The 24,272-nt window shown below is 35.1% G+C and overlaps 3 protein-coding genes across 5 annotated transcripts; 2 read left to right on the forward strand and 1 right to left on the reverse strand.

The window, feature by feature from the left end:
* The first annotated feature begins 1,318 nt into the window (after positions 1-1,318).
* Positions 1,319-3,243, forward strand: LOC114360942 (methionyl-tRNA formyltransferase, mitochondrial). Its single transcript, XM_028315829.1, has 5 exons — positions 1,319-1,514; positions 1,650-1,856; positions 1,955-2,088; positions 2,361-2,528; positions 2,622-3,243. The coding sequence occupies exons 1-5, from the start codon at positions 1,351-1,353 to the stop codon at positions 2,981-2,983; spliced, it is 1,035 nt and encodes a 344-aa protein (XP_028171630.1). The 5' UTR covers positions 1,319-1,350; the 3' UTR covers positions 2,984-3,243.
* A 336-nt stretch (positions 3,244-3,579) lies between these two features.
* Positions 3,580-17,817, reverse strand: Gpdh1 (Glycerol-3-phosphate dehydrogenase 1). Of its 3 annotated transcripts, none has more exons than XM_028315827.1 (9): positions 17,554-17,817; positions 17,107-17,284; positions 14,453-14,593; positions 14,072-14,179; positions 12,587-12,733; positions 11,428-11,611; positions 9,501-9,654; positions 8,542-8,634; positions 3,580-3,804 (listed from the first exon to the last, which is right to left on the reverse strand). In XM_028315827.1, exons 1-9 carry the CDS (start codon positions 17,604-17,606, stop codon positions 3,792-3,794), a joined length of 1,071 nt encoding a protein of 356 aa, XP_028171628.1. In that variant the 5' UTR covers positions 17,607-17,817; the 3' UTR covers positions 3,580-3,791. The 3 variants fall into 3 exon arrangements, with proteins under 3 accessions (XP_028171628.1, XP_028171627.1, XP_028171629.1); XM_028315826.1 differs by lacking the exon at positions 3,580-3,804 and adding an exon at positions 6,289-6,829; XM_028315828.1 differs by lacking the exon at positions 3,580-3,804 and having other exon boundaries at positions 7,255-8,634.
* Positions 17,818-18,524: 707 nt separating this feature from the next.
* On the forward strand, positions 18,525-24,218 carry Droj2 (DnaJ heat shock protein family (Hsp40) member A4-like). Its single transcript, XM_028315808.1, has 8 exons — positions 18,525-18,738; positions 19,413-19,619; positions 19,737-19,984; positions 20,073-20,231; positions 20,347-20,502; positions 20,596-20,767; positions 20,857-20,984; positions 22,393-24,218. Exons 2-8 carry the CDS (start codon positions 19,421-19,423, stop codon positions 22,540-22,542), a joined length of 1,212 nt encoding a protein of 403 aa, XP_028171609.1. The 5' UTR covers positions 18,525-18,738; positions 19,413-19,420; the 3' UTR covers positions 22,543-24,218.
* The last annotated feature ends 54 nt before the right edge of the window (positions 24,219-24,272 follow it).

Raw genomic sequence — 24,272 nt, forward strand, 5'->3', positions numbered from 1 at the left:
CATTCTATCCGCTAAATCATTTTGGCACACGATGCGCCAAACACCCTGTATAATACTCGTATTATTCATTGACCATTAAATGAGAAAAAAACTAAGACTTGGCTGTACACACTGTGCATAATGCCTTTGCCTACAAAAGGAAAGAACAGAATAAAAAAAAAATGATGAAAAAAAAGGCGGGAAACTTCGAAGTGGCAAGGCGCGCTTCCGAAAGTTTTAAATTAATAAAACTAAATCTGTTAGATTTTTGTTGTTAGGAAAGTTTATTAAGACGATGGGGAGGGGTAGTAAAAAAAGGAAAAAAGTGGAGGTCACCGATTTGGATCCGGGCGATCGCAGCAACGGCGATACTAGTTCATCAGATTCCGAGGTGGAGGATGGTCAGGGAAGTGTTCTTGTTCCGTATTATGTTACTGACTACACCAGGTTATACCCAGAGGACTCTGCAGCTTTTGAATTCGTAGTCTTCATAGAGTCAGCTGATAGCCAGAGGCCCATTGGTACCAGAGATTTATTATCTCTTTCCAACGTTCTGAGAAGGTACAATAAAGGCGTTAAGTATTTGAAAGCACTCAACAAGTACAAAATAGGAGTCTACTTTGAAAAGCCAGGTCTAGCCAATGCACTACTGAATAATAAAACCTTCTTAAGTGATAATCAGTTCAAAGCCAGCATTCCAGCTTCATCCACCGAAACCACGGGGATAATTCGAAATGTGCCTATAAAGTACAATAACAAAAAAATCTTTACCATGTTGAGCAGTAGCAAGAAGATTATCAGCGTTCGCAGATTCTTCCGCAAAGACACCACAACTGAAGGTTTCTCNTTACATATCAAGATTAAGAATTGGACATGGCCGATTTAATGAACATCTCCACCGGATGAACATGATCACCTCCCCATCATGCTCATTCTGCAATCAAGCTAATCAATCCCTCCATCACATATTCTTCGAGTGTTCTATATTTTCACTCCAAAGACTCATTTTGATAGAAGACTTATTACAAGTTTATAAAGAACCAGAAGTCATCCCGCGCTCTCTACCTGATCTTCTCAAAAATGAAAACTGTTTTGTAGCATTATACAAGTTCTTAGTTACCACTAAAGAAGAAATTTGAAGAAATTCAAAGCCGAAGTTGAAGGGAAAGAAATAATAATAATTACTCAGTCGGCTTTAAAATGAAAATGTTTCCTCTCTCTCGCGCCGTCTCCGTGAATACAAACTGAAGACTTGGCTGTATGGCGAATGCCTTTGCCTTTTCCTGCAAGAGGAAAGAACGAAACAAAAAAAAAAAAAAAAATGATTTGTCAATTTTGACATTGACAATTCTGCCCACCACATCTGTCACAATGACATATACCGCTCCTAACCTATTTCCTCGATTATTTAGACGATTTTCTAAGAAAAATCTAATAATTACTAGTCAATTTAGTACCAATAAGTCTTACAAAGTCCTTTTTTTTGGTTCGGATTCTATAGCTTTGCGCAGTTTGAGAAAAATCAATGAATTCAGGTATATATCATCCTAATACTTCTCCTATTTTTTAACTATATGATCACCAAGTTTGTAAAGAAAATAATATGTTAACAGCGTCACCTTTACATGAATATTACCTAATATAATGCTATTGTTCAATATTTTATACAGGAAAACGGAAAAAATCATAAAACAGCTGGACCTTGTTACGTCAAATCAGTCGAAAAACAGAACAGAAATAGAGAAGTACGCCGCTTCAGAAAGCCTAAAAATCATAACATGGCCTCTCCACCAGTTAAATACTCTCCAATACGATATCGGCCTCATTGTCGCCTTTGGACATTTAATCAAAGATGACGTCTTAAATAAGTTTCCTTTGTAAGTAATGCTTATTTAACTTCTGACTTACGGTATGATTCATATAATAAATAATCATTAGGTTTCAGTTTAAATCTAGTGTACTTACTTTCTTCCAGAGGTATGGTGAATGTCCATCCAAGTCTCCTGCCGCGCTGGCGTGGTGCTGCCCCTATCATTCATACACTTATGCACGGTGATGAAGAAACAGGAGTCACATTGATGAAGATAAAACCAAACGTGTTTGATGTAGGTATGTCCTAGATTATTTACTAAACATGGGATGAGACATTAATTTGCAAATACTAAACCAATTTTTCAACTTGATTGCCCTTTTTTAATGTCAGTTAGGCAGCCCTTTTATAATAAGGCATCAACTAAAAGATAACAGTCGAAATTTAGGGGCAAAATTAGACAGGGGAATTTCTCATAAAAAAAGGAAGTGATTACTAGGCTAGGTACTTACTTTAGTATATTGTTACTCTTTTTGTTTATTTATTAAAGATAAATGCTCTAACATTTCAGGTGAAATAATCAGCCAAAGAAGAGTCCAAGTGCCCAAGGACATTAAATTACCAGAATTAACAGAACAGCTGTCAGACCTTGGCGCTGACATGTTAGTAGACTGTATAAGAGAATTACCTCACAGCCTAACTAATGCTCAACCTCAAAGTAGAGATGGTGTTACATATGGTAAGATTATTAACTTATAAAGAAATAAAATGTATATTTCCTGTTTTCTTGATAGAGATTTCCTTAATACTAATAACTGACTTTTTTTTTCAGCAAAGAAAATCAACAAATCAATTAGTGAAGTTAGATGGTCAGATATGGAGGCAGTTCAAGTTTATAATCTTTATAGATCAATTTATGGACTGTACCCACTCACCACCACATTTAAAAATAGGCAAATGAAACTATTTGATGCATTTTTGCATGATATGGCTGAAGAAATAGAAAAAATTGTACCAGGTACACTTCAATATTGTACAAGGACAAATGCCATAAAAGTTTTGTGTAAAGACAAAAGATACATTTATTTTAAATCTCTAAGAATAGTAGGAAAAAGAGAAATTACTGCATTAGATTTCTATAATGGCTATATAAAAAATACTTCATTAGAAAAACGATGTTGTTTAGTTTGTTAAATATTTAATAAAAGTTCTAAAACACATACAATAAATAATAGAAATACATAGATAAGTATTTATAATGTAAATATAATGTTATTGTTTAATAAAGTATACATTAAAAATAAATAAATATTTTTATATTGAAAATAGAATAGATACCTATAACACAATCAGCCCTAACTCAAAATCAACCATCTAAAAAACCTAAAAAGGTACTCTTTCATTAAATTAATTACTAAATCTCACTTTCACCAAAATTGGTTCAAAAAACATTATTATTTTAAAAAAGTTTGAAGTCTATGATAAAATCATTACGTAAAAACGAATTATAGATGACCCACGCTGAACTGTCCCACCAAACTCAATGACAGGGGGGTGCTACCATCGTTCAACTATATGGTTTCCAACATGGCAAAAATCGGAACCAGCGATCCGGTATTGACGGTGGCGCCCCACTGTCAATGTCATCGATAGGACAGTCCAGTATTATGGAACTATATCAATTTGAGCAAGGATTGAAAAGTCGCCAAGGTAAAGCGCCTCTCACTCTCATTCACAACATTCCATCATTTATCAGATTCTTATAATATTTTTTTTGGTTCTATAGCACAATAATTTGCTCAATTTTCTCGAATATATCACAATGAAAATAGAGGTGAGATTGGAAATAATTATGTTTTCAACATTGTACTTTACATATTAAGACCTTATTGAATTACTATAATAACTTTGTCTTTAATTTGCAATCTCGTAAGTTATATGTTTACGATTCTGCATGCTGTGTTCATTGCAGTCTATAGTAGATTTCAGAAAAGATAGGAGACTAAACCTTCACCCTGGAAAAAAATAAATGTTCTTTAATATAGAAGTCAGAAAGGAGGCTGCAGAAGAAGTGCTTACGAGGGCTGCACTAAAAGTATCGGGAATGGAATATTTCCACTGTTCCAGTCATATCAAAATCTATTTAATTGCAAAGTCCAGGGTTTTAAAAATCGTATACCATTTATTTATTTAAAAAAAGATTCTCGGTCGTATCACAAGGTCTTGTCAAACTTGTTTAGTCGTTGAGAAAATGGAATTGACTCGAGAAAATTCAAGAGCGATGATTTATTATGACTTTTGAAGTGGTTTAACAAAAAAACAGTGTGTTGACCGGATGATTTCTGCATTTGGTAATGAAGCCCCNTTCAGTGCCGCCCTCGTAAATAGTCATAATGATTAGTAAGCTGCTCAAATAATAATATACAATAGAAGTCAAATATAAATTAAATAGTTTTAAATACATAGATAGATAGATAATCACTTGTACGGACGAAAGCACATCAAGCTACAGATTTTTGTTGCAAAATAGTCCCTATCACAACTAAATAAGATGTGCTGTTGTCTATAATATAATAATATAATGTAGTGCTGTTGTCTATACACCTACACAAAAAGAAATAAAGGTATACTGTACTCTAGCATGAACAACTTTCGTCTTCGAATCGTTTGCGTACTCGATAAAATTCGATACTCAATCTTCGAATTAAACGATAACGTGACAATTTTGATTCTCAAAATAAGTTTCATGCAACCACATCTCATACTAAGTTCACTTTACGACACGTTCACAAGGGCGCTGTTGTAGTTTTCTTACTAAATCTTTTGATGGCGATTCGAGTACGCAAACGATTTGAACTCGAAAGTTTTTCGTGCTAGCCGTACTGGCATAAGAGACGGCACAATTTAGGCGGGCTTATCGCTATGACGCGATCTCTTCCAGACAACCTATGGAGAGGACCATTGTTTTTAAATGAGTAAAAGAGGATAAATAAATAAGTCAAAGTAAATAAAGTTATACTTACCCTTAGATATGAAATGTTCGCCCCTCAAAATGCGAAATGTCAACTAACATAACATAACATAATGTTTATGTATTAAATACATTTAATGTAATAGTGCTAATGCAATGTTGTGTTAATTTTATGAACGCATTGTGGATATTAAACGCCCATTTGCTGAACCCAAGCATAATTTAGCTTTTACATAATATTTTTATCCTGAAATATAATATAAAATCTATAAATAGATAAATACGCCTTATCATTATTTACAACGTAGTTGTTGATCTATAAACGTAATTAACACTGGATATTCAGATACTTGCTCTTTTGGAAAAATTTTGCTGCTTACGCTCATTCACAGGGATGACCTCGTTTAAATAATAAAACAATATTTATACAAACTTTATGTATTCAAATTGATGCAGTACATACATGAAAGCAAAATAAAATTGGCAATGGTTACAATAAAAACAGAAGCCTTTACTTAATACCTACACCTTACCTCATCCTAATTTTAGCTTATACAGCAATGCGATTTTCTAACTACCCGTAGCCTGAAAAAAATAAACTTGATATACCGACAACCAGCAGGTCCGATGGACACTGAAATATTGCAATTTTGTTCATCAAGGCTTCTGTTTTCTTTAATGGTGCACTCAAACTGTGGCTGAATATTATTATGAGAGGTATTATTACCAAATGATATTATGTCACAGGCACTCTTTATGGATGATTACTCTGGCGAATCAAGCTAAACTAGGAAAAAATCGCATAATTTAAAAAAATCACAATCACCACTAAGTACCAAAACCTTTTAATCTTAACGATTTTTCCTACTAAATACTAATCTTAATGATTTTTCCCAGCTCCGCTTTACTCGTCTTCTATCCGATGAATTTAATATAGGATGATGAATTATTCGTACCACATCGCAAAGTTCTCGACTTAATTATCGCCAGTTAAAATATAAATTCTATCGGATAGAATGTAACATTTAGATTTAGAGACAGGACGAGTACAATGGTAAACTTTTAAATTATGATCATAACATACTATGTTATTTGCTCAACAGAGTCTGAAAATTGCACCTATATTATTATGTGGTACTTTTTCTTATACCTATTCCTATAACAATCAATTCAATGATTTTTCGTAAATGCATTTAAAATTAAACTTAATTTCATAATCGCGTATAACATTCATATAACGTGACTTTAAATAGAAGTTACGGAGCTAGTTTTAAATAATATAATATGGCAACTAAGAACAATACCAATCTACTCGTGTAAGAGTTCGCCAGTTCCATGACGATATCTTTATGATAATAATTATAAATTATAATTTATTGGATAATAAAATGTAAATAATTGTTAGACTTAATAATCTAACAATCGTAATACTATTTTTTTAAGTAATCTTACACAAAAAAAAAACAAATGATTAACCAATTGATAAGCCATTCAATATATTTGTTTAATGTTTTAAATGCTTTATGCAAGCCAAGCAAACTGAAAACTTACACGGATTTTCCCGGTAAATGTTTAGGGGTTTTGACATTAGACTAGAATAAAAAAAGCATTTCCTCTAAACGTCTAACGCACAGGTTTAACAGTATTATATCATGAACACACATTTTACCTACCAACTATGATCATTGATCACACATAAAATGGAATTCGTGCCAATGGCTTCAATAAATCTAACACACATGACGTTCTATATCTACTACTACATTGAATATTTCAAATATTTAAGTAAATCTTAAATATCCACTCTCTGAACTCATTGTGTATGTTAGATTTTATTCTACTGTACAAAGTTAGTTTTCGTCTAAAACATGTTTAATGTTTGCCAATGTATAATTTAAAATAGCTAATTTTATCTATGAATGTTCTAGACAAAAACTGAATCCGAACAGCGTACAAGAGAAGAATAGCGTCATAAGGTGCAAGTGCAGACAGGAATGCGAGTCTCAAGTGGATGCGAACTGGTGGCCATTCACTCGGGTCACAGAGAACATTTGGGCGCCGGCTGTTTCCTAGAATATTAGTGAAAAACATTACTAGCAGTTATTTTGTTAGTCATCGTTACTCTAACACTCATATGAGCTTGCATGATTTGTGACCGAAACACCGACCGTGATATGAACTTGTAGACCCATTTCTTAATCAGCGTCAAATGAGAAGTAAATGCAAATGACGCTTGTGTAACGATAACTATGATAAGATATAGAAATACAAAGACAGCCGTTCCCGTGAAAATGAACTTTATTAACAACATAGAAAAGAAGTACAATACCGCACAACAAATGGATTCAAAAAAACATGCATATAAAATAATACAACAGACAACCACAATAAAATAACAACATATAACAATATAGCACGTTAGTAAAACTTTGTACAAAGCACTGTTGCGATCATTAATAAATGCTAATATTCTTGGGAGCGAATCTGCAAAATGATATGTTAATGTATTAAAAATATTAAAAAACTCAAAGGGTTCTAACTAAAGCACTTGCAACTTGTAATAAAACACCGGTAACAAATATTTCACTATATTTTAATTATCGACGAAGTAACTCAATTTTTAACACGACTGAATACAAGTTTCCCCTTTATTTCGGATAGATAGTTACGTCGTGAACAAAATGGGGAAGATAACACTTACAATATGATAAAAAGATATTTATGTTATCCTACTCTTACATTAAATAATATGATTTAGTATGTTTTTTGTACTTATCGGCTAGTTTGGACTGGACAACATCAATAAAAGTTATCTCAACAGCCGCCACTCGAATATGTTCATTTATACGAAGCTACTAGTGGCCGGAGATAACAACTCATACAGGTGAAATTTGTTAGCTTATATGACAGTTAATTCATCAACAAAGATAAAGCTACTATCGCCTACACAATATTAGCAACAACATTAATATATTTCAACAGCTGGTGAAAGTTAGTTGTATAACAATATTTTTTTTACATGCCTTATTCACTTACTACATACACTATGATCAACATGACTGCAATTTTCGATAACGCATCATTAAAACATTACTTTTGTCTTTTACGTACACAGCCTTGGAGATTATGCTAAATTGACAAATAGTTAAATTACTATCATCAGTTATTATTATACCTTAACATACAGGCAGTAATAATAGCCAAAATTTCAAATGACTGCTAATGATTTCACACTACACTAGAATGATTCTATATTTTTACTACTTGAATAAATGTGCACAATGTAAACCTTTGTGTACTTTATCAGTTTTTTTTTTTTCAATGGGTTAAACACTTTTAATCATAAATTACGTGTATACTTACTCGAATATAAATAAATAATTTAATATTAAGTTAAATATGTATATCATATTCAAAAATGATCTATTTATATTAGTATAAAAATTATGTAAATGGAAAGTTTTGTACAACATAATCTTGCTTATAATAAACCATCAACATTAAACAGAGCTCCACAGTAAGCTAGGTGTTTACAGGGAAACAAGTAATCAATATGCCGACGTATTAAAATCTGTTATCGAACGAGTGCAGTCATGTATTCATACTCATCGAGATACGTATAGATAAATCATTATCTAAGTACTAGCACCCTGTAAAATAAACATACATATAAATGTTATGTACATGACTAAGTTATGGCGTCTATTCTACGTATGTAAATAGGCTCTATGTCTAGAATAAAAGCTAGTCAGAAGGGAAGCGGATGCAAGGAATGTCTTACATGTGCTCCGGATGGCTGCGAATGCAGTCGATGAAGTCGCTGGGCTTGAGCTCGCCTCGGCAGATGCGGAACACGGCGGTGAACAGAGGGAACCTGGAAGAATACGTTGGAAGCTTAATAATAATTGCACATCTTTAACGAATTCACTTGACGACCAATCCCTTGATAGCATTCCCGAGCATGCGATTCGCACTTTGGACGACAAAGTTGGTAGCTACGGATTCGAAATTTTACATAACGAAAGACAAGGTATACCTATTCTCATACAAGCAATAGCTGAAAGAATTTATTACGTGATATCTACAAGTTCGTTGCCGTTTTGTTTAGTAGATGTTGTGCACTGTTTAATTATTGTTGTGGCTAGAACTGATATCGCTTGAAAATAATATGATATTGAAATACAGTGATCTGAGCAAACATACTCTTAGAGCGGCCTTGCTAAAATGCATCAAGAGCGTAAGACAATTTTTATTACGTTTACCACGTAATCGCAATAAAACACGGTATTTAGTGTAGCGTGTAGCTATCGAGCTCTGAGATTACATGGATTGTAGCCAAGATTCTATTTCAGAGCAGCTTTAAGTAAGTGTCGTCGAAATAATATCACAAGTTAAATGTAACTAATGAATAAATACCCAATTTAACTAACAGCCGTCGGCTTTGTATACCTAATAATAAATGCCGTGTGCTGTGACGTACCTACACGATTTTATTAATCAGTTATCATAGTGAGTGATGGGCCTGAAATCCAAGATTACTCTATCTCTTGTGAGTATCATTACCTCCAAATTTTGATTCTAATCATAAGTAGGTAGATATGTATTGTGATAATGATGAAGTACGTCTCAGTAGTATTGGTTTACAAATCAACCTCTTGGTGACGTAGTACCTACAATGATTAATTGGGTTTTCTTCCCAAAATGACGTGGAATATTTGTGATTTGTGTGTCAAAACTTACTTATTCTCCATATTCTTGTTGGCCAGCATATGGTTGACTTCCTCAGCGGTGATGGGTCCCTGCAGCTTCTGTCCGTTGAGCATCTCGTCTTCCAGCTCCTTGATGGAGCGGCCAGTCTTCACGAAGGCTTCCGCCACTCTCCTGTTCCTACCACCTGAAACATCATACTTCTATGTACGGTCGAATCGTACTGAAATGTTGCAGTCGTGGCAACAAACTTTTAAATTATACATCTGACAAAAAGGTAAATCTAAAATATGTTCTTCCCTTTTTAGTAGGAAATACTGAATTTGGGAAATCAAAACTCGTAAATCCCAATCAAGGGCTGCCTTCGATTTAGACTGCAAACGAAAAGTGAAGTAAGAAGCAATAAAGTCCGGCTTCTAGAAAGCGTTTTTGGGTTAATGATACGACACTCCTTATCTAAGGTTCAATAGTCCAGATACTCGTATTTAGTGTGTACGAGTTGTGTCCTGCTTGATTTGAGTTTCCTCAGTACCCTGAGGACAAGATAGCCCAAAAGTCTCTAAAACATTTCATTTAACCTTGAAAACCCAATAAGTTTTTGATTAAATAACAGTACCCACATATTAGTAGCTTTGAAATCGATAATAAGCTAAGCTAGCAAACAAGTGACGTCATAGCTATTCCTGAACAGAATTTATCGGGAAATCGCGTTTCCACAGTTCATTAAAAGTAGTTACCTATGTAGGTGTGTTAATTGATTAAAGGTGTCAACAGTAGTAGGGAATTGGGTTCTCTGGCTCACGGTCGTTCAACATAATCGGAGTTTTAGTTTTCAGTCTAAGTGAATCGTTCAACTATAGAGCGCTCTCGAGAGGCGCTTTACAGCGCCTCTTAAGCGCGCAACGAGTTGACTGATTCACCTAGACTGAAAACTAANACCTACTACTGTCAACTGCTACTCAAAGAGCATTTGGCACTGTATAATCGATTTTAATTAAGTAATGGTTTGTCAAATTTTGAACTTTACCCAGTTTGTTTTAGATACTAATCATCTTTATGATTATGCAGCAACGTAAGCGTATTAACGTCTTGCTTACGCGTGATAATTACGTAAATACAGTTATCTAACATGTGGCAAGCAAAGAAGGTAATACGTTAGTTTTCACAGATAGCAAATAGGTATAAAAATAATGTATGCACATTATTTTTTTCGTAATATACGATATTTGTAGTTATCTAATCTTTATGATATCGTAGTAAGCAAGAGTCAAAGTGCACTCAACTCCGCGGAATTTATCAAAAGGTAAACCGTCGCACTTGAAAAATATTGTTGAAAAAGTGTCGGTTGGAAGGTGTGAAATATTTGCGAATGCAAATGGCAACTATAGGTACTACTTATTCAAGGTTAAATATTGCGCAGTTAAGTATACTATTTCACTCGTGCAGAAATAATCAAATTGCATCCAAATCCAATAAGACACATTTCTGATATTTCTTGATGAATGTGAGAGGCGTGGACAAATCTATTGGTCAATAAAAAATATTTATAACTATGACTGTTGTTTGTTGCCACAGTGCACATAAATATTTTGACCAAGTTGTTTATCTGGGCAATATAAGTATGTAATAGATAATGCTCTTCACAACAAACCAACTTTATTATGAGAAAGCGACATTGAATTTGCGAATAAGTTTTTTTCTTCTACGCGAATCAGCATTTTAACTCTACGATAATACTCGTCGACATACCACATATAAAATTGTGTTAATATGTAATTCAGGTTATTTCGCCATTTTATACTTTAGTAAAATATCTTCGTTTTGACAACCACACCAACGCGTTCAGATCGCCATCGCCGGCGCGATCATAGGGAAATGACAGGTCGCGTGAACTGTCATGGGTCGATCGCGCCGGCTGAAGATTAACGGAATCGCCACCCTGTATAAATTCATTACTCACCGTAGCAGGTGGTGACGAGGTCGGCCACGCCGCACGACTCGAAGAAGGTGCTGAGCTTGCTCCCTGGATAGAACACGTCCACGAACTTGATCATCTCCATCAGGCCCAGCCGGATCACGGCGGCCTTGGTGTTGTCGCCGAAGCCCAGGCCGTCCACGAAACCCGCGCCCACGGCCACGATATTCTACACATCAGTTGTTTGTTTTTAAAAGAATATCAGTAATGTGTTACTAATGAATTAGTCCCGGTAACCCGTTGTGGTATGGTAAATATAATCACCACAATCGTCCAGCCGGGCTAGGATGCAGGCAAAATCGATAAAATGGCGTGATAACCGCTTATCGCGGCGCTCGTCCTAGGCCTACAGGTTCGAACACGGATCTCTAAACGACCAAACAAAACAACGGTCCAAAACAGATTGGCGGCTATTGTCTTTCTTTAGTGCCTTAAGTCTTAGCTATACAAACAGTGACAATAAATCTTTTGAAAATAGTTTGGCGTTTATACAGGGTGATCTGAATACGGAGTCTTGAATCTTCGTAGCGTTGCGCTTGCTTTGCTATCATAGTAGAAGTTTCTCCTGCCTTTGAGTATAGGTACGCATACTCAAAGGCAGGAGAAACTTCTACTTTGATAGCAATATTGAAATCATGATGATTAACGCCGCGGCACCGCGTAATGCCTTGTTACTATTTTATTTCAGGGTAACAATATGATAGGTCAGCATAAGGACATTGGTTCATTTCTCAAACATATTTAATTTATATAATTTGAAAAACAAAGTCAGACTAAACAACAAATATTGATGATACATTAAACATATGCAGTACCTACTGATAATGATTCAAAGTTGGCGAAAACAAGCTTCATTATGAAAGACAGGCTAGACAAGATACGATAAAGGTCATAATTACAATAATTAGTACAAACTGCAAAGTACACAGAGTAAAGCAAGATCAATTAAAGCTTTAAATCCATATCTTCTAAACAACAAGGTTCGAATTGCTTTGGTCAATTTGTTTCTCGCAGTTGAACATTGCCCTGCTAAGTCACGTTGTTTGTGCATCAGTCCAAGGAACCTTTTATGTATTGATGTTTACGTGTTATTTTTCATAATCGAAGTCTTATAAAGGTCGGGCATTTGTTGACAATAACTCACCTTGAGGGCTCCACAGATCTCGACGGCGTCCTCGTCGTCGACCACGACGACCCTGAAGTACTCTGTTTGAATGATATCACGCATCATCGGTGCAAGCATTACATCTCGGCAACCGATTGTGGTCTCGCAGAACTTCTCTTCTGCGACCTAGTGATGAATAAAGACAAAATTAAATCGTAATCGTGTAGTGTTGATTGTCTGAATTGCATTTGCTAATTAGTAGCTTACACAAAAGAATTAAGATTTTTAGACTGGTTAAATACATGCATGACTTTTGTTACCTGTAAAAACGTCATGCGAGCAACAATAATTGATCGAATGCTAACTAGATTAGTTAGATTTCCTTAAGTCTACAGGGTGTTAGGTAAATATGAGCCGACACTAGCCCATGTTAACATGGTCATATAAATGGTATGGTGAAGTCAGAAAATTGATATCTTCATTTTAATTATTTTAATTTTCATACAAATCGGATTTTATAAAAAATATTTTGTATGAAAATAAAAAAAAATAAAATGATAATATCAAATTTCTGACTTCACCATACCATTTATATGCCCACGTTAACATAGGCTAGTGTCGGCTCATATACCCATTTACCTAACACCCTGTATAATTGCGTAGTTACTAGGACCATTGCTATTTGCCATGCACGTTGAAGTACGATTAGTCAGACCAATTAGTTTCTACGTGGGTCTGTGATCGTCTTGCAATTGTATCGTTTACATCGGCCATGGTCTCGTTATTATTAATCTTGTAACCATAGCTATAAGTAAGAAGTAACTGCGTAGGAAGGTACTTTATCTTTAGTTATCATTTATCATAAACAACATTGCACCGGCGGAGCTAGACTAAACCTCGATGTAATACACTGCAGACTATAAATAGTTCAGAGGAGACAGACAAACACCATACTGCCATTACTAATCGCTTAACTACTTTTAGGTAGGTAGGCGGAATGCGTGCATTGTTTAATACGAACTGTGCCCGCGACTTGGAACGCGTGGAAAACTTTTTTCAGAGCCTGTGGTGAGCTGTAGGATTGAGTCACATATTAGCGACTTTATCGCGTAAAAACTAAAATATGTTTTACCTACTTTCATGAGATTTTAAGCTATAATCGTTAAAATTCAGTAGGTATGTACTTTTTGAGTTCATCATAACAGACATTACTTCGCTAAAGATAAAAATACGGTGAACAACTATATTTTTGGAATCCACTGGTCGTAATAAGAGAGTTGTTTACACACACATTTTTCATTTGTTTGGATCGATACCGGTTTTACCTATATGTTTACAATTACATCATTGACGAATCTAGATTTTAGCTTCCTGAAGGTAGATAAAGATATAATAATTTACTCTTTCGCATCAAAAAACGTCAGAACAGCGACTGCAGGAACTGAAAGTGTATAAAAGACCAGTTTGCCTTCACAATACCTAGTCGGATTTGTTTCCTGAATATCGGCAGTCCCAATCACTCACCTCTGACGCAATGTTAGCCCCCATGAGCACCGCGCACGGGATCTTCAGACACCTCGTGATGATGTGAGAGATCAGGTCAATGCCGCCACCTTCGGCGATGTCGAAGCCCTGCCAAAAGTTCACAATTATTTCTCATGTCCATTGCATTATTTTCATGCCGCCACGGTAATGACATTGAGATTGCGATTCTCGCGCGCTAAAACAGACTGGGCGTATAAATAGCACAATGGTATCGGATTGTCTACTACAATGTTCATCGCGTAAGATAAAACAACGGAATGTAGTTTGCTGTAGTTTTCAGAAACTTGTAATAGAAATATCTATAGATTATTTATAACTTTTTATCTATATTAAACATTATTTAGCTGGCAAAGTGATTACCTTTATCAGGGAAAGTGCCGCCGCTGTGGGCTTTATCTTTCCGAGGAGTGTGGAACATATTGTTCTGACGAACTGATGTGGGACTACGAAAATAAGCAGATCGGCGTCCTTTGCCGCCTCTACCACGTCGGGGACCGCTACCTGTCATGAAACATTAAAAAAATATGGGAAAACTTAAAAATCATATAGAAAATTAGATAATTTTGAAAAGCAGCCAAAAGAGCTCAATGCCCTTTCAGTAATTACCTAATAAATATAATTAATATTCTTAAAATATAAATACATAGTTAAATAGCATGCCTACTTGCCAATGGAATAATCCAGATATGGCATTTCAATAACAAGGGCATATTGAGTCTGCCTCTAGGCAAAAAAAAACTGGAATTCAAGGCAGGCCAACCACAATGCAACTTTATAAAGCTGTTTTTATCTCAAACATAATAAAATAGAGTAAGTTAGATATTGAATGAAATACGAATTTTACGGTATATTAACATGTTGTACAGGTAGTTGACTGGCAGTGAATACTGTTTAGATTTAACCCACTTTATACTACCGTCGTTTTAAAACAACACATAGAAACAAAAAATTTTGGAGAATATGTAGGTACTTTTGTTTTTATTTATTTATGTTACTTGACAGGTGAAGGCTTTGTCGACTTAGTCTATGTGGCAAACCTTAATAATTCATTAGGTTTTCCATAATATTTACAAGTTTATTTAGCCATTTTCAACGATGAGTTTTCAAGATAAGTAATAATAATAAGTTGCACACTTTATTGAGATAGTTTATATAAAACGTGATGTTAGTATCATAAACTACATATAAACATCAAATCACACTGATTCAGAACCTTTGGTAAGAAGTTATAACGAAAAATAACTGGTGTTGTTTATAAACGCCAGCAGTAAAATGTACTACTTTATCTTTCAAGACATTATTATTTTATTTTTTACTGTAGGACACATTATCAGGCTCTGGAGCTTCATGATTTCGTCGAGGAGCTAGAAAATGACGATAATTTTCCAGTACCAGATTGTCTGATGATACAGTAGTTAATACATAGATACCTATAAACAATAACAACACAACTAGAATAAAAACAATTACTGAGCTGTGGCTCAGTGGTCCAGTGGCCCCAATAGGATTATTCCACTATGTTCACCTCGGTGATATCACCTGGGTGAAGAAAGTGTTATTTTTCGTGTCCTCATTTCACCTCAGAACCATTTCACCCAGATGATATTATCCATATGACTTGATTTGACTAAAGCAGTCGCTTTTGTTCATCTATATTTAGGGATGAATTCACCCAGGTTTTCGCATTTGTTTACCAGGGTGAATTAATTTCTAGGTGAACAAAGGTTCTAGGTGATCCTTTTAGTTGACGCAATCCACCTGTAAAATGAAGCTAGGTGAAATGGTTCCGAGGTGAGATGAGGACACTAAAAAGACAAATAAATATTTCTATTTCACTTTCTTCACCCAGGTGAACAAAGTGGAATGACCTCCCAATAGGCTCCCCGCTCAGCATTTATCCTGACATTTTCGTAAGGGCATGTCAAGAAGCTGGTCTTCCTCGGACGCTCTTGCTTTTGGCATCGCACATCCTGTCGAAGAGACATCGACTCGAGTTTGCTAACCCTCAAAAGGGTGCGTAATGCAGGGAATTACCGTGGTACCTATCTTCAGTTATGCATTTTTACAATTAAAGAAACAAAAGATAATACCAAAAGTAATATTACTCAGTTTTGTCACAAAAGCCAAATAAAATAAAGGATGGTTTTCTTTATGCAATGCATACCTCATAGTAGTGCATTTTACTACTGTTGTTTATAAACGACACCGCTTTTCCGAATTTCCACGAGGGAAATATTTTTTTTCTTATTTTTCCCATGTTATTTGTCAGTTTTTAAGCCTCATATACAAAGATCATTAAGTTTGGAGATAGTAAAATGTTTCAGGAGTATCTGGGTTAATATCTACCATTTTTTATTATTTTACATTATTATAAATAGATATTATTCATCATTATTATATCAAATACAAACAATATAAAAGAATTTGACATAGAAATATATTAAAAAAAGTGTCTAACAAAAATATTAAAGTGAAATTAACAAAATGCTCTCTGTGTAAATAAACTTGACACATCTGTTCTGTTATATAACAAGAGACATGTTGGGTAACAATGACATTGGCAGTGAACACCTCCAATATGGAAGTAGAACTAAAATAGACACACATGCGGTACATGTGCGGTGCCAATGCCACAACGATTATCTTGAACTTGGGATGGTTATAATTATTCACATCTTCTATTTGAATAATGGTTTATTTATTTTTCTTTTTTCTTAATAAGTAAAAAATAATTTATTATTTTCATTTCTTTCTCATTTCCAAATGAGTCAATTAATAGGATGATTTTAGATAACAGACATTCATTCCACTAACATAATACTAAGTAATTAAATTTAAAAATCAAAGTAAGACACCACACTCATGTTACTCTCTCAAACAAAAACATCTGATAGTGAGTGAAATAGGAAGGTACATAAAAATGTAACAAATTTTTATTTTGTTGTATACCTACCTAATTTTAAAAAAATGCAAATTACAGTTGAAAATTGTTTGTGATATTAATTAATACTTACAACATTGGGGGGCAGTTTGTGACCAGGCAAATATTTAACATTTTCATGTGTTTCATTGATAATTTCTGTCAACTTCTTCCCTTCAATCATTTCTTCATATACCCACATTGTGACCCGGTCTTCAAAGTTTGCCAATCTTGCTGCATTTTTGCCAACAATCTTTGCTATGGCTGATCCCCTAAAATATTCCCCAAAACAGAATTATAGCCAAAGATAACTTAAAAACTTGGAAGCCACATCACACATGCCTATAGGATATTGTTATGATGGTACACTGACGAATATTAATATTTATTAAATAATAGGCAACAATATCATTATAAGTTGTGAAATCTACAGAAATTGAAAACTGTTATGTCATCGCCTCATAAGGTCATCATAACTTAACCACATTAAATGCTCATAAAATGCAAGTTAATATCAGTATTATATAAAGCTAAAACTTACCAATTGCCCGATCCAATTATGCAAACTCTGTTTTTTAATTGTTTCTCAGCCATCGCAAAAACCTTACACGAACGTAGATACGAAAATTAAAACAGAAGGCGACAGCCCGCGTTAGGTTAGAGATCACGAATGATTGCAAGTCAATGGACGCATGGGCATCCGAGAACAAGCTCAGTCAGAGTGGAACCCAACGCAGTGTGTTATCAAATTATCGCTTTTATCACACACAGTAAAATAAATAAATTTAATCCATTATCACCTGTCAAAAGATGACAGTGACATGTAATGACAGTGACATGTAATGACAGTTTGACAGAAACGAAGACATAGTACTAAATAGATGGATTCATTCGTTTATAAAATGTGTCTTCATGGGAAGTGTAGGCAAGGGAACCATATTTATATCACCTTCCATTAACATGGATGGGAAAAACAGATAAAAATACTCGAGGAATACGATATAGCCCGGTAACCCCTACATTAGTTATTCGGTAATTGAAAAAAATATTCATAAATAAATTGTCTGATTTCTAAGTTCAGTATTAAGTTCTTTTTTATCATGCGGCAACATGCCTTTGGAAACTTTGGATCATCTTTGGATATTTCTAGGGAGGCTTTGCCACAGAAAAAAGGAATAATTTTGAATAATTAGCTCACTTCTTAGCTCACGTAGTACTCTATGCTCAGTGTAATGCTCAATCTATTTTATTTTATCTTCGGTAAATAAACGAAGAGCTAGTATTTGTTCTGTGGCGCTATCTAATTGGTTAAAATTAACAACTTCGGTATTGCTATTGGTCAGTAGATGTTATTTTTAAAAAATCCGCAAGCAAAATTCTATTCAATGTTTGGTCCACTTGCACTAATAACACTGTTGTTTTCTACTATCCTTTCAAATTTAGTTGACCTAGCAAATTTGAGCAAACTCATGATACTTCTTACATCTTAAATTTGGTAGTTTATACAATTGACGTCGAAGTTTCTGGAAAATGTGCGTTTTGCAATCGACTTTTCTACAAAGTTCGTAATCATTTTCAGTCAGACATTCGTCAAACGTCATTCATAGTTTTTTCGTGTGCTGCTGAGATCGCTCGCAACGCGTGTTACAAGAATCGAAACCTCGGAGTGCTTTTTGCAATCATCTGAAGTATTTAGAAAATTTTTGGATTCAGACTCGGAAATAAGGTAAAATCAATAATTTCTTCGAAAGCTTTTGTCACTGTAAAACTCTCATCATGTCGTAGAAACCAGTGCTGGAACTTTACTCCTGTAGTAATTTGAACGGACAAATGCATTGTTATAACTCTAGACTTTTCGATACACAATCATCAGATTTTCAGCGCATAATAACGATTATTGGTAGGCCTTTGTTAGTAGGTAATCATAGTAAAAAAAATCCAAACTAATGGCCTAACCTGAATTCACCACATTTTAATAGCTTTTGTCTGGTTGGTGTCTAATGTTACTCTTGTTTTAATTTTTTGAACTCAATTTGAAAGCAAATTCATAGTTGCTTATTTATTTCTAGTTATACTATTTTAATCAAATGAATAAAACAAGTAGGTACTCTGCTTCTGCAAATAATATTTTAACTTTCTATCAAAAAAAATACCCAATAATAACCTAGCATTCACAGAAACATACAGATTAATGGTAAGCTCCAAATCAAAATTTACAACCAATTGATCAACACATTTCAACTCTTGGTTAACCCTTTGGTCAGAGGGTAGCCCTTTAGTTAATTTCAAGCTTTAAATCTTTTACTTGTCATAAAATTAAGTCCACCAACTTAATTTAATGCTTATCCTATGTATTATGTACATGCTAGCTTATTGACAAGTTGTGTCGTGTTTACACAGAATTCAAGATGGTCAAGGAGACGACATACTATGATATCTTAGGTGTGAAAACCAACTGCACTAATGATGAACTAAAGAAAGCATACAGAAAGTTGGCCTTAAAATACCACCCAGACAAGAATCCCAATGAAGGCGAAAGGTTCAAACAGATCTCCCAAGCGTATGAAGTACTATCTAATCCGGAGAAGAGAAGAATTTATGACCAAGGTTTGTATCTAAGTGCACCTTACAGTTTATAATTTTTTATTTAAAATACAAAAAGGAGCATATTAGTTTGAAGTACATATTCTTTGTAACTTGAGATTAATTGGAATTCATTTTTAGGGGGTGAGCAAGCACTAAAAGAAGGTGGGGTTGGTGCCAGCGGGTACTCGTCTCCTATGGACTTATTTGACATGTTCTTCGGAGGAGGCTTTAGTGGCGGTCGCCGACGCGGACGTGAACGCAAGGGGAAGGATGTTATCCATCAACTGTCCGTCACTCTTGAGGAATTGTACAGAGGGGCTGTCCGTAAACTTGCTTTGCAGAAGAATGTAATTTGTGAGAAATGTGAAGGGCGTGGTGGTAAGAAGGTTGGTACCCTGAAATATGCTGATAATTTAAAACCTCTTAATTGAAGATAAATTATTTGTACTACTCTACATTTTTTTTGTTCTTTAGGGAGCTGTCCAAACATGCCCAACCTGCCGTGGTACAGGAATGCAAGTCCAAATCCAGCAATTGGCTCCTGGCATGATCCAGCAGATTCAAACTGTATGCAGCGAATGTAGAGGACAGCGTGAGATCATTGACCCCAAGGACCGCTGCAAAGTTTGCCAGGTAGGTGATTGGAAAAAAAACAGTACTTCTATTTTATTTAGCTAGTTTCATTGTTTATAATATTGAAAATAATGTCGAAGATCACCTGGTATATTTTCAATGTTATGTATTCCAGGGCCGCAAGACAGTGCGTGACCGCAAGATACTGGAAGTGCATGTTGACAAAGGAATGACTGATGGCCAAAAAATTGTGTTCAGCAGTGAGGGTGACCAGGAGCCAGAATTGGAGCCTGGTGATCTCATTATCGTTCTTGATGAAAAAGAACATGAGGTAAGTTGCAGTCAATTAAGCATAACTTTCTATAATAATAATTTATAATCAAAAACATTATCATTTACTTATGTATTGTATTTTTTAACCTAGGTGTTCAAGCGTTCCGGCAATGACCTAATTATTCGGTTAAATATTGAACTTGTGGAAGCACTTTGCGGCTTCCAAAAAGTGATAAGAACTTTAGATGACAGAGATATTGTTATAACTGTTATGCCTGGTGAGGTCACAAAACACGGTGAAGTCAAATGTGTACTCAATGAAGGTATGTATTTTAAGTCCATTTGGAAGCACTGTATGATGTTATTCATTGTAAATGGGTGGTATTTAACAATAAACTTCCTTTATTTTCAGGCATGCCCATGTACAAAAATCCATTTGAAAAAGGTCAACTTATTATACAATTCTTAGTTAATTTCCCTAATCGCATTCCACCTGAAGTCATTCCTGCATTGGAGAACTGCCTACCGCCGCGTCCTAGGGTATGTAAACATGCTTTATTTTTTATTAAATAGTTAATTTTATAATGTTTCGTATTTGATAATAAAGTTCATTCTTACTCAACTATTGAGCCTAAATTAAAGAGTTCTAATAAAATCCGCATCAGACATGTATTTGCTTACATATTTTATATCCGATAATTATAGCTAAACTAAGCATGACCTTGCCTTATGTAAATTACCTAGTCATACATTACATGCACTGTCCAGTGCAGATATTAAAGTGAATCCATTTACAAATAAAGTACCTACCTACTCCCAAATCAAGCAGTGCTTATAGTTCTATTAGGTAAATAAAGCTATTGAATTAAGCTTACAATACATTGACACAAGCATAAAACCTATTTTTGCATAATTTTTTAACAACCTTAGGGAAAATAGTTGGTATAATGCCCTAGACTCTAGGGCCTAGAGTCTTGGAGCAAGATATTGTAATAACTTAAAAAAAAATATATTGTAATAAGTTCCGCGTCATACGCGTCGCGTGCGTGTATTGCCTCTGGGGTGTCGTTTACAATTTTTATTTAGTAACCAACCGTAATGACGATTTACGAAACTAATTATCACTATCAATTCACGATACGATCACGACATGATGACATCATCATCATACGATGGTAAACAATGATGCAGTAAAAAAATAAGTAATAGAATAATTGTCGGATTGAGTTTTAAATGTTAATTCATGTTAATTTTTCTTGTAAAGGATAGAATTTAATTGATGTTGCTTGATTCCCTCAAATACTGCAATTTCTGTTCTAAAACTTAATTTGTATAGTATGTAAGTAATACATCACATGCCTAATGTGATGTTGTTACTAAGAAAACCTAAACAATACCCCACTGGCACCATTGGCAATAGACGGTCGCGTGTCACCGGAGTAAAATCCCGCACGAGGCATTCGCATTAAGGCACACATGCCTGTTTTCACCATCTATCCCTAATTTTTAAGTAACCCCTATGGTAACACAAAAGGAATTTTGTTTTCATAAGGGTCACTTAAAAATTAGGGATTGATTGTGAAAACGAGCAACAGTCCCTTAGTTTTGCAGGGCAATCGAATACCGCACTTAGCCTCATGATAGGGCCATTGTGCGCGAAACAGTCCCTTAATACCAACCTATTTCGGTCGGCCGTTTGGTGTAGTGGTTCAGAACGGACTACTATGCCGAGAGGTTCCCGGCCGGGCAGAAATTGAAATGATGAATTTTAATATCTGTGACGGGTCTGGGTGTTACTATGTATAATATGTATGTATTTAAAAAAAAGTATATAAGTAGTATATCCGTTAAGCTAGCACCCATAATACAAGCATATTAATTGCTCACTTTGGGGCTAGATGGCGCTGTGTGAGATTGTTCAAAGATATTTATTTATATTTCAATTCAGGTGGAGATCCCCGAACTGGCCGAAGAGTGCACGCTGATGGATCTCGACCCGGAGCAGGAGAACCGGCGGCGGCGCGCGCACCACGGCCCGGCCTACGAGGAGGACGACGAGCACCCCGGCATGAACCGCGTGCAGTGCGCCACCAGCTAGGTCGACCTGGCGACCGTTGTGCCGGGGACCACACCGCATCCGTACTGGACGTCTTTCTTGCAAATTTATCCCATTGGCGTACAATGTTAATCTGCTAGGCAACAGTCTGTGTCCTTTGCTTTCATTACTCAAAAATACTTAAGGTTCGAGTCCTCGCTAGGTTCTATCCTACTAAGGGCTGACTTTTATATCGTCAGATACCTCTTATCTGAAGAATAAACTTTCCATTTTGACATATTTCCCATACTGAAACTGTCAATGTGCCTTAGTTATTCTTCAGTTAAAAGTTGTCTGACGATTGTAAATCTGCCCTAAAATTCCTATAACTCACAATTCCTATCCGCTAAAAGAATTAGCGCGTTACGTGTGCAGAATTATTTGGCGAGCGAAAAGGCAGGCTATAGTTAGATCATAATGTGTCAAGTTGGACCGAATCCCGCGAGCAAAGATTTCTACGACGCTATTTCTAGGCGGGACTTAATTTGGTACTTAATAAAGATGTCCAGTAGTTTGATGCAGTGTTTGTCCTTGGGTGAAGTCACTGGCGACCGCGTGCTCGTCCCGGACTCGCGACCGCGGGTCGACCGGACCACCACATGCCGATGGACCTCGCATTTCATCTATCGCGACACGAATCTAGTATTACTTATAATAATCGAGAGTGTTAAAGTGATTATTTAGGATAGTTTGCCTTATGTTCTTATGTATGTTTTAGATAAATATATCTGACAGTTCTTTAGACCTACCAGAATGATAAAATGAATTTGTAGTGTATCACAGTGTATGAGTAAGTTGTGTATTTATAGGGCATACAATATTTAACTTCACAAATTAATGTTGCTATTGTAGTTTTTGTTTTAGTATTGGCATTTATTTTATGCTCTCGTGTTTGTATTAGGTATCCATGTATAGTTCAAAATTTTACAGCATTTGATTATTAATAATGTTTTTCTTAGCAGAATGCATTGCGCGTGGGCAGGGTTGAATATTTTATTGATTAGGCTACATGTATTTAGATAAGTTAGTCTATAACATAAATGTTATGTATATGTATGCATAAGAGAAAATCGTAATGGTAATAGGTGCAATACCTAATTAACCTAAATTAGTAATACTGCTTTAGACGAACTTCTTGTTCAACACTAAGGTCCATCGGCGTGCCGTTAGACAACATAAAGTAATAATCGTTTCTGTGATTTTTAACTATTTTATTTAGTTGAATTTGCGCTTTTAAATTATCTTAAATCTCATACTTCCTAATGGTATAACCTAGTTACAAATTTAGCTTGACCAAATTCATTTGAATAGTAGAAACCTTGTTCAACTATCTGTAAATTATGCATCATCAACAGAAGTCATGTGTGATTATACCGTTTGTCATGTTAAAATGGTTAGTACATTCCTCTTTCAATCTGTGGTTTGGCTGACCATATTAAAGGCAAAGGTTTTGATTGATTTTACATTTTTATATATTTTTGTAATTTAATATTTCCGTAATTCCATATATCCTGTGATGGTTGTCTGTGTATTAGGTACCTGTGTTTTTCTATTTATTCTATTCTTACCACCATCACGCAAGCCAAACCCATTTTGATGGAGGGAACTGACAACAATGGTTCATCTTGAATCTGTACATCCCTCATTATTTCAATAAATAAAACCTTTTCTCATGTAAACTTGCTTTTTCATTTGCTAAACCTTTTACGAAATTTATGAATAGAGAAGGAATA

This window comes from Ostrinia furnacalis, unplaced genomic scaffold, assembly GCF_004193835.3.
Source record: "Ostrinia furnacalis isolate ACB-3 unplaced genomic scaffold, ASM419383v2 OfSCF5321, whole genome shotgun sequence".
In the NCBI taxonomy this organism is placed as follows: Eukaryota; Metazoa; Arthropoda; class Insecta; order Lepidoptera; family Crambidae; genus Ostrinia; species Ostrinia furnacalis.

What these genes read in the sequence shown, in the direction of transcription:
- LOC114360942 (XM_028315829.1), top strand. Translation starts at nt 1,351, where the DNA reads ATGACATATACCGCTCCTAACCTATTTCCTCGATTATTTAGACGATTT. An exon ending in GTCTTAAATAAGTTTCCTTT is followed by an intron (nt 1,857 to 1,954) that starts GTAAGTAATGCT and finishes ACTTTCTTCCAG; the next exon opens with AGGTATGGTGAATGTCCATC. An exon ending in TAGAGATGGTGTTACATATG is followed by an intron (nt 2,529 to 2,621) that starts GTAAGATTATTA and finishes TTTTTTTTTCAG; the next exon opens with CAAAGAAAATCAACAAATCA.
- Gpdh1 (XM_028315826.1), bottom strand. Translation starts at nt 17,606, where the DNA reads ATGGCTGAGAAACAATTAAAAAACAGAGTTTGCATAATTGGATCGGGC. An exon ending in ACAAACTGCCCCCCAATGTT is followed by an intron (nt 14,594 to 17,106) that starts GTAAGTATTAAT and finishes GTTTCATGACAG; the next exon opens with GTAGCGGTCCCCGACGTGGT. An exon ending in AACAAGAATATGGAGAATAA is followed by an intron (nt 8,635 to 9,500) that starts GTAAGTTTTGAC and finishes GTATTCTTCCAG; the next exon opens with GTTCCCTCTGTTCACCGCCG.
- Droj2 (XM_028315808.1), top strand. Translation starts at nt 19,421, where the DNA reads ATGGTCAAGGAGACGACATACTATGATATCTTAGGTGTGAAAACCAAC. An exon ending in GAGAAGAATTTATGACCAAG is followed by an intron (nt 19,620 to 19,736) that starts GTTTGTATCTAA and finishes ATTCATTTTTAG; the next exon opens with GGGGTGAGCAAGCACTAAAA. An exon ending in CAAATGTGTACTCAATGAAG is followed by an intron (nt 20,768 to 20,856) that starts GTATGTATTTTA and finishes CTTTATTTTCAG; the next exon opens with GCATGCCCATGTACAAAAAT.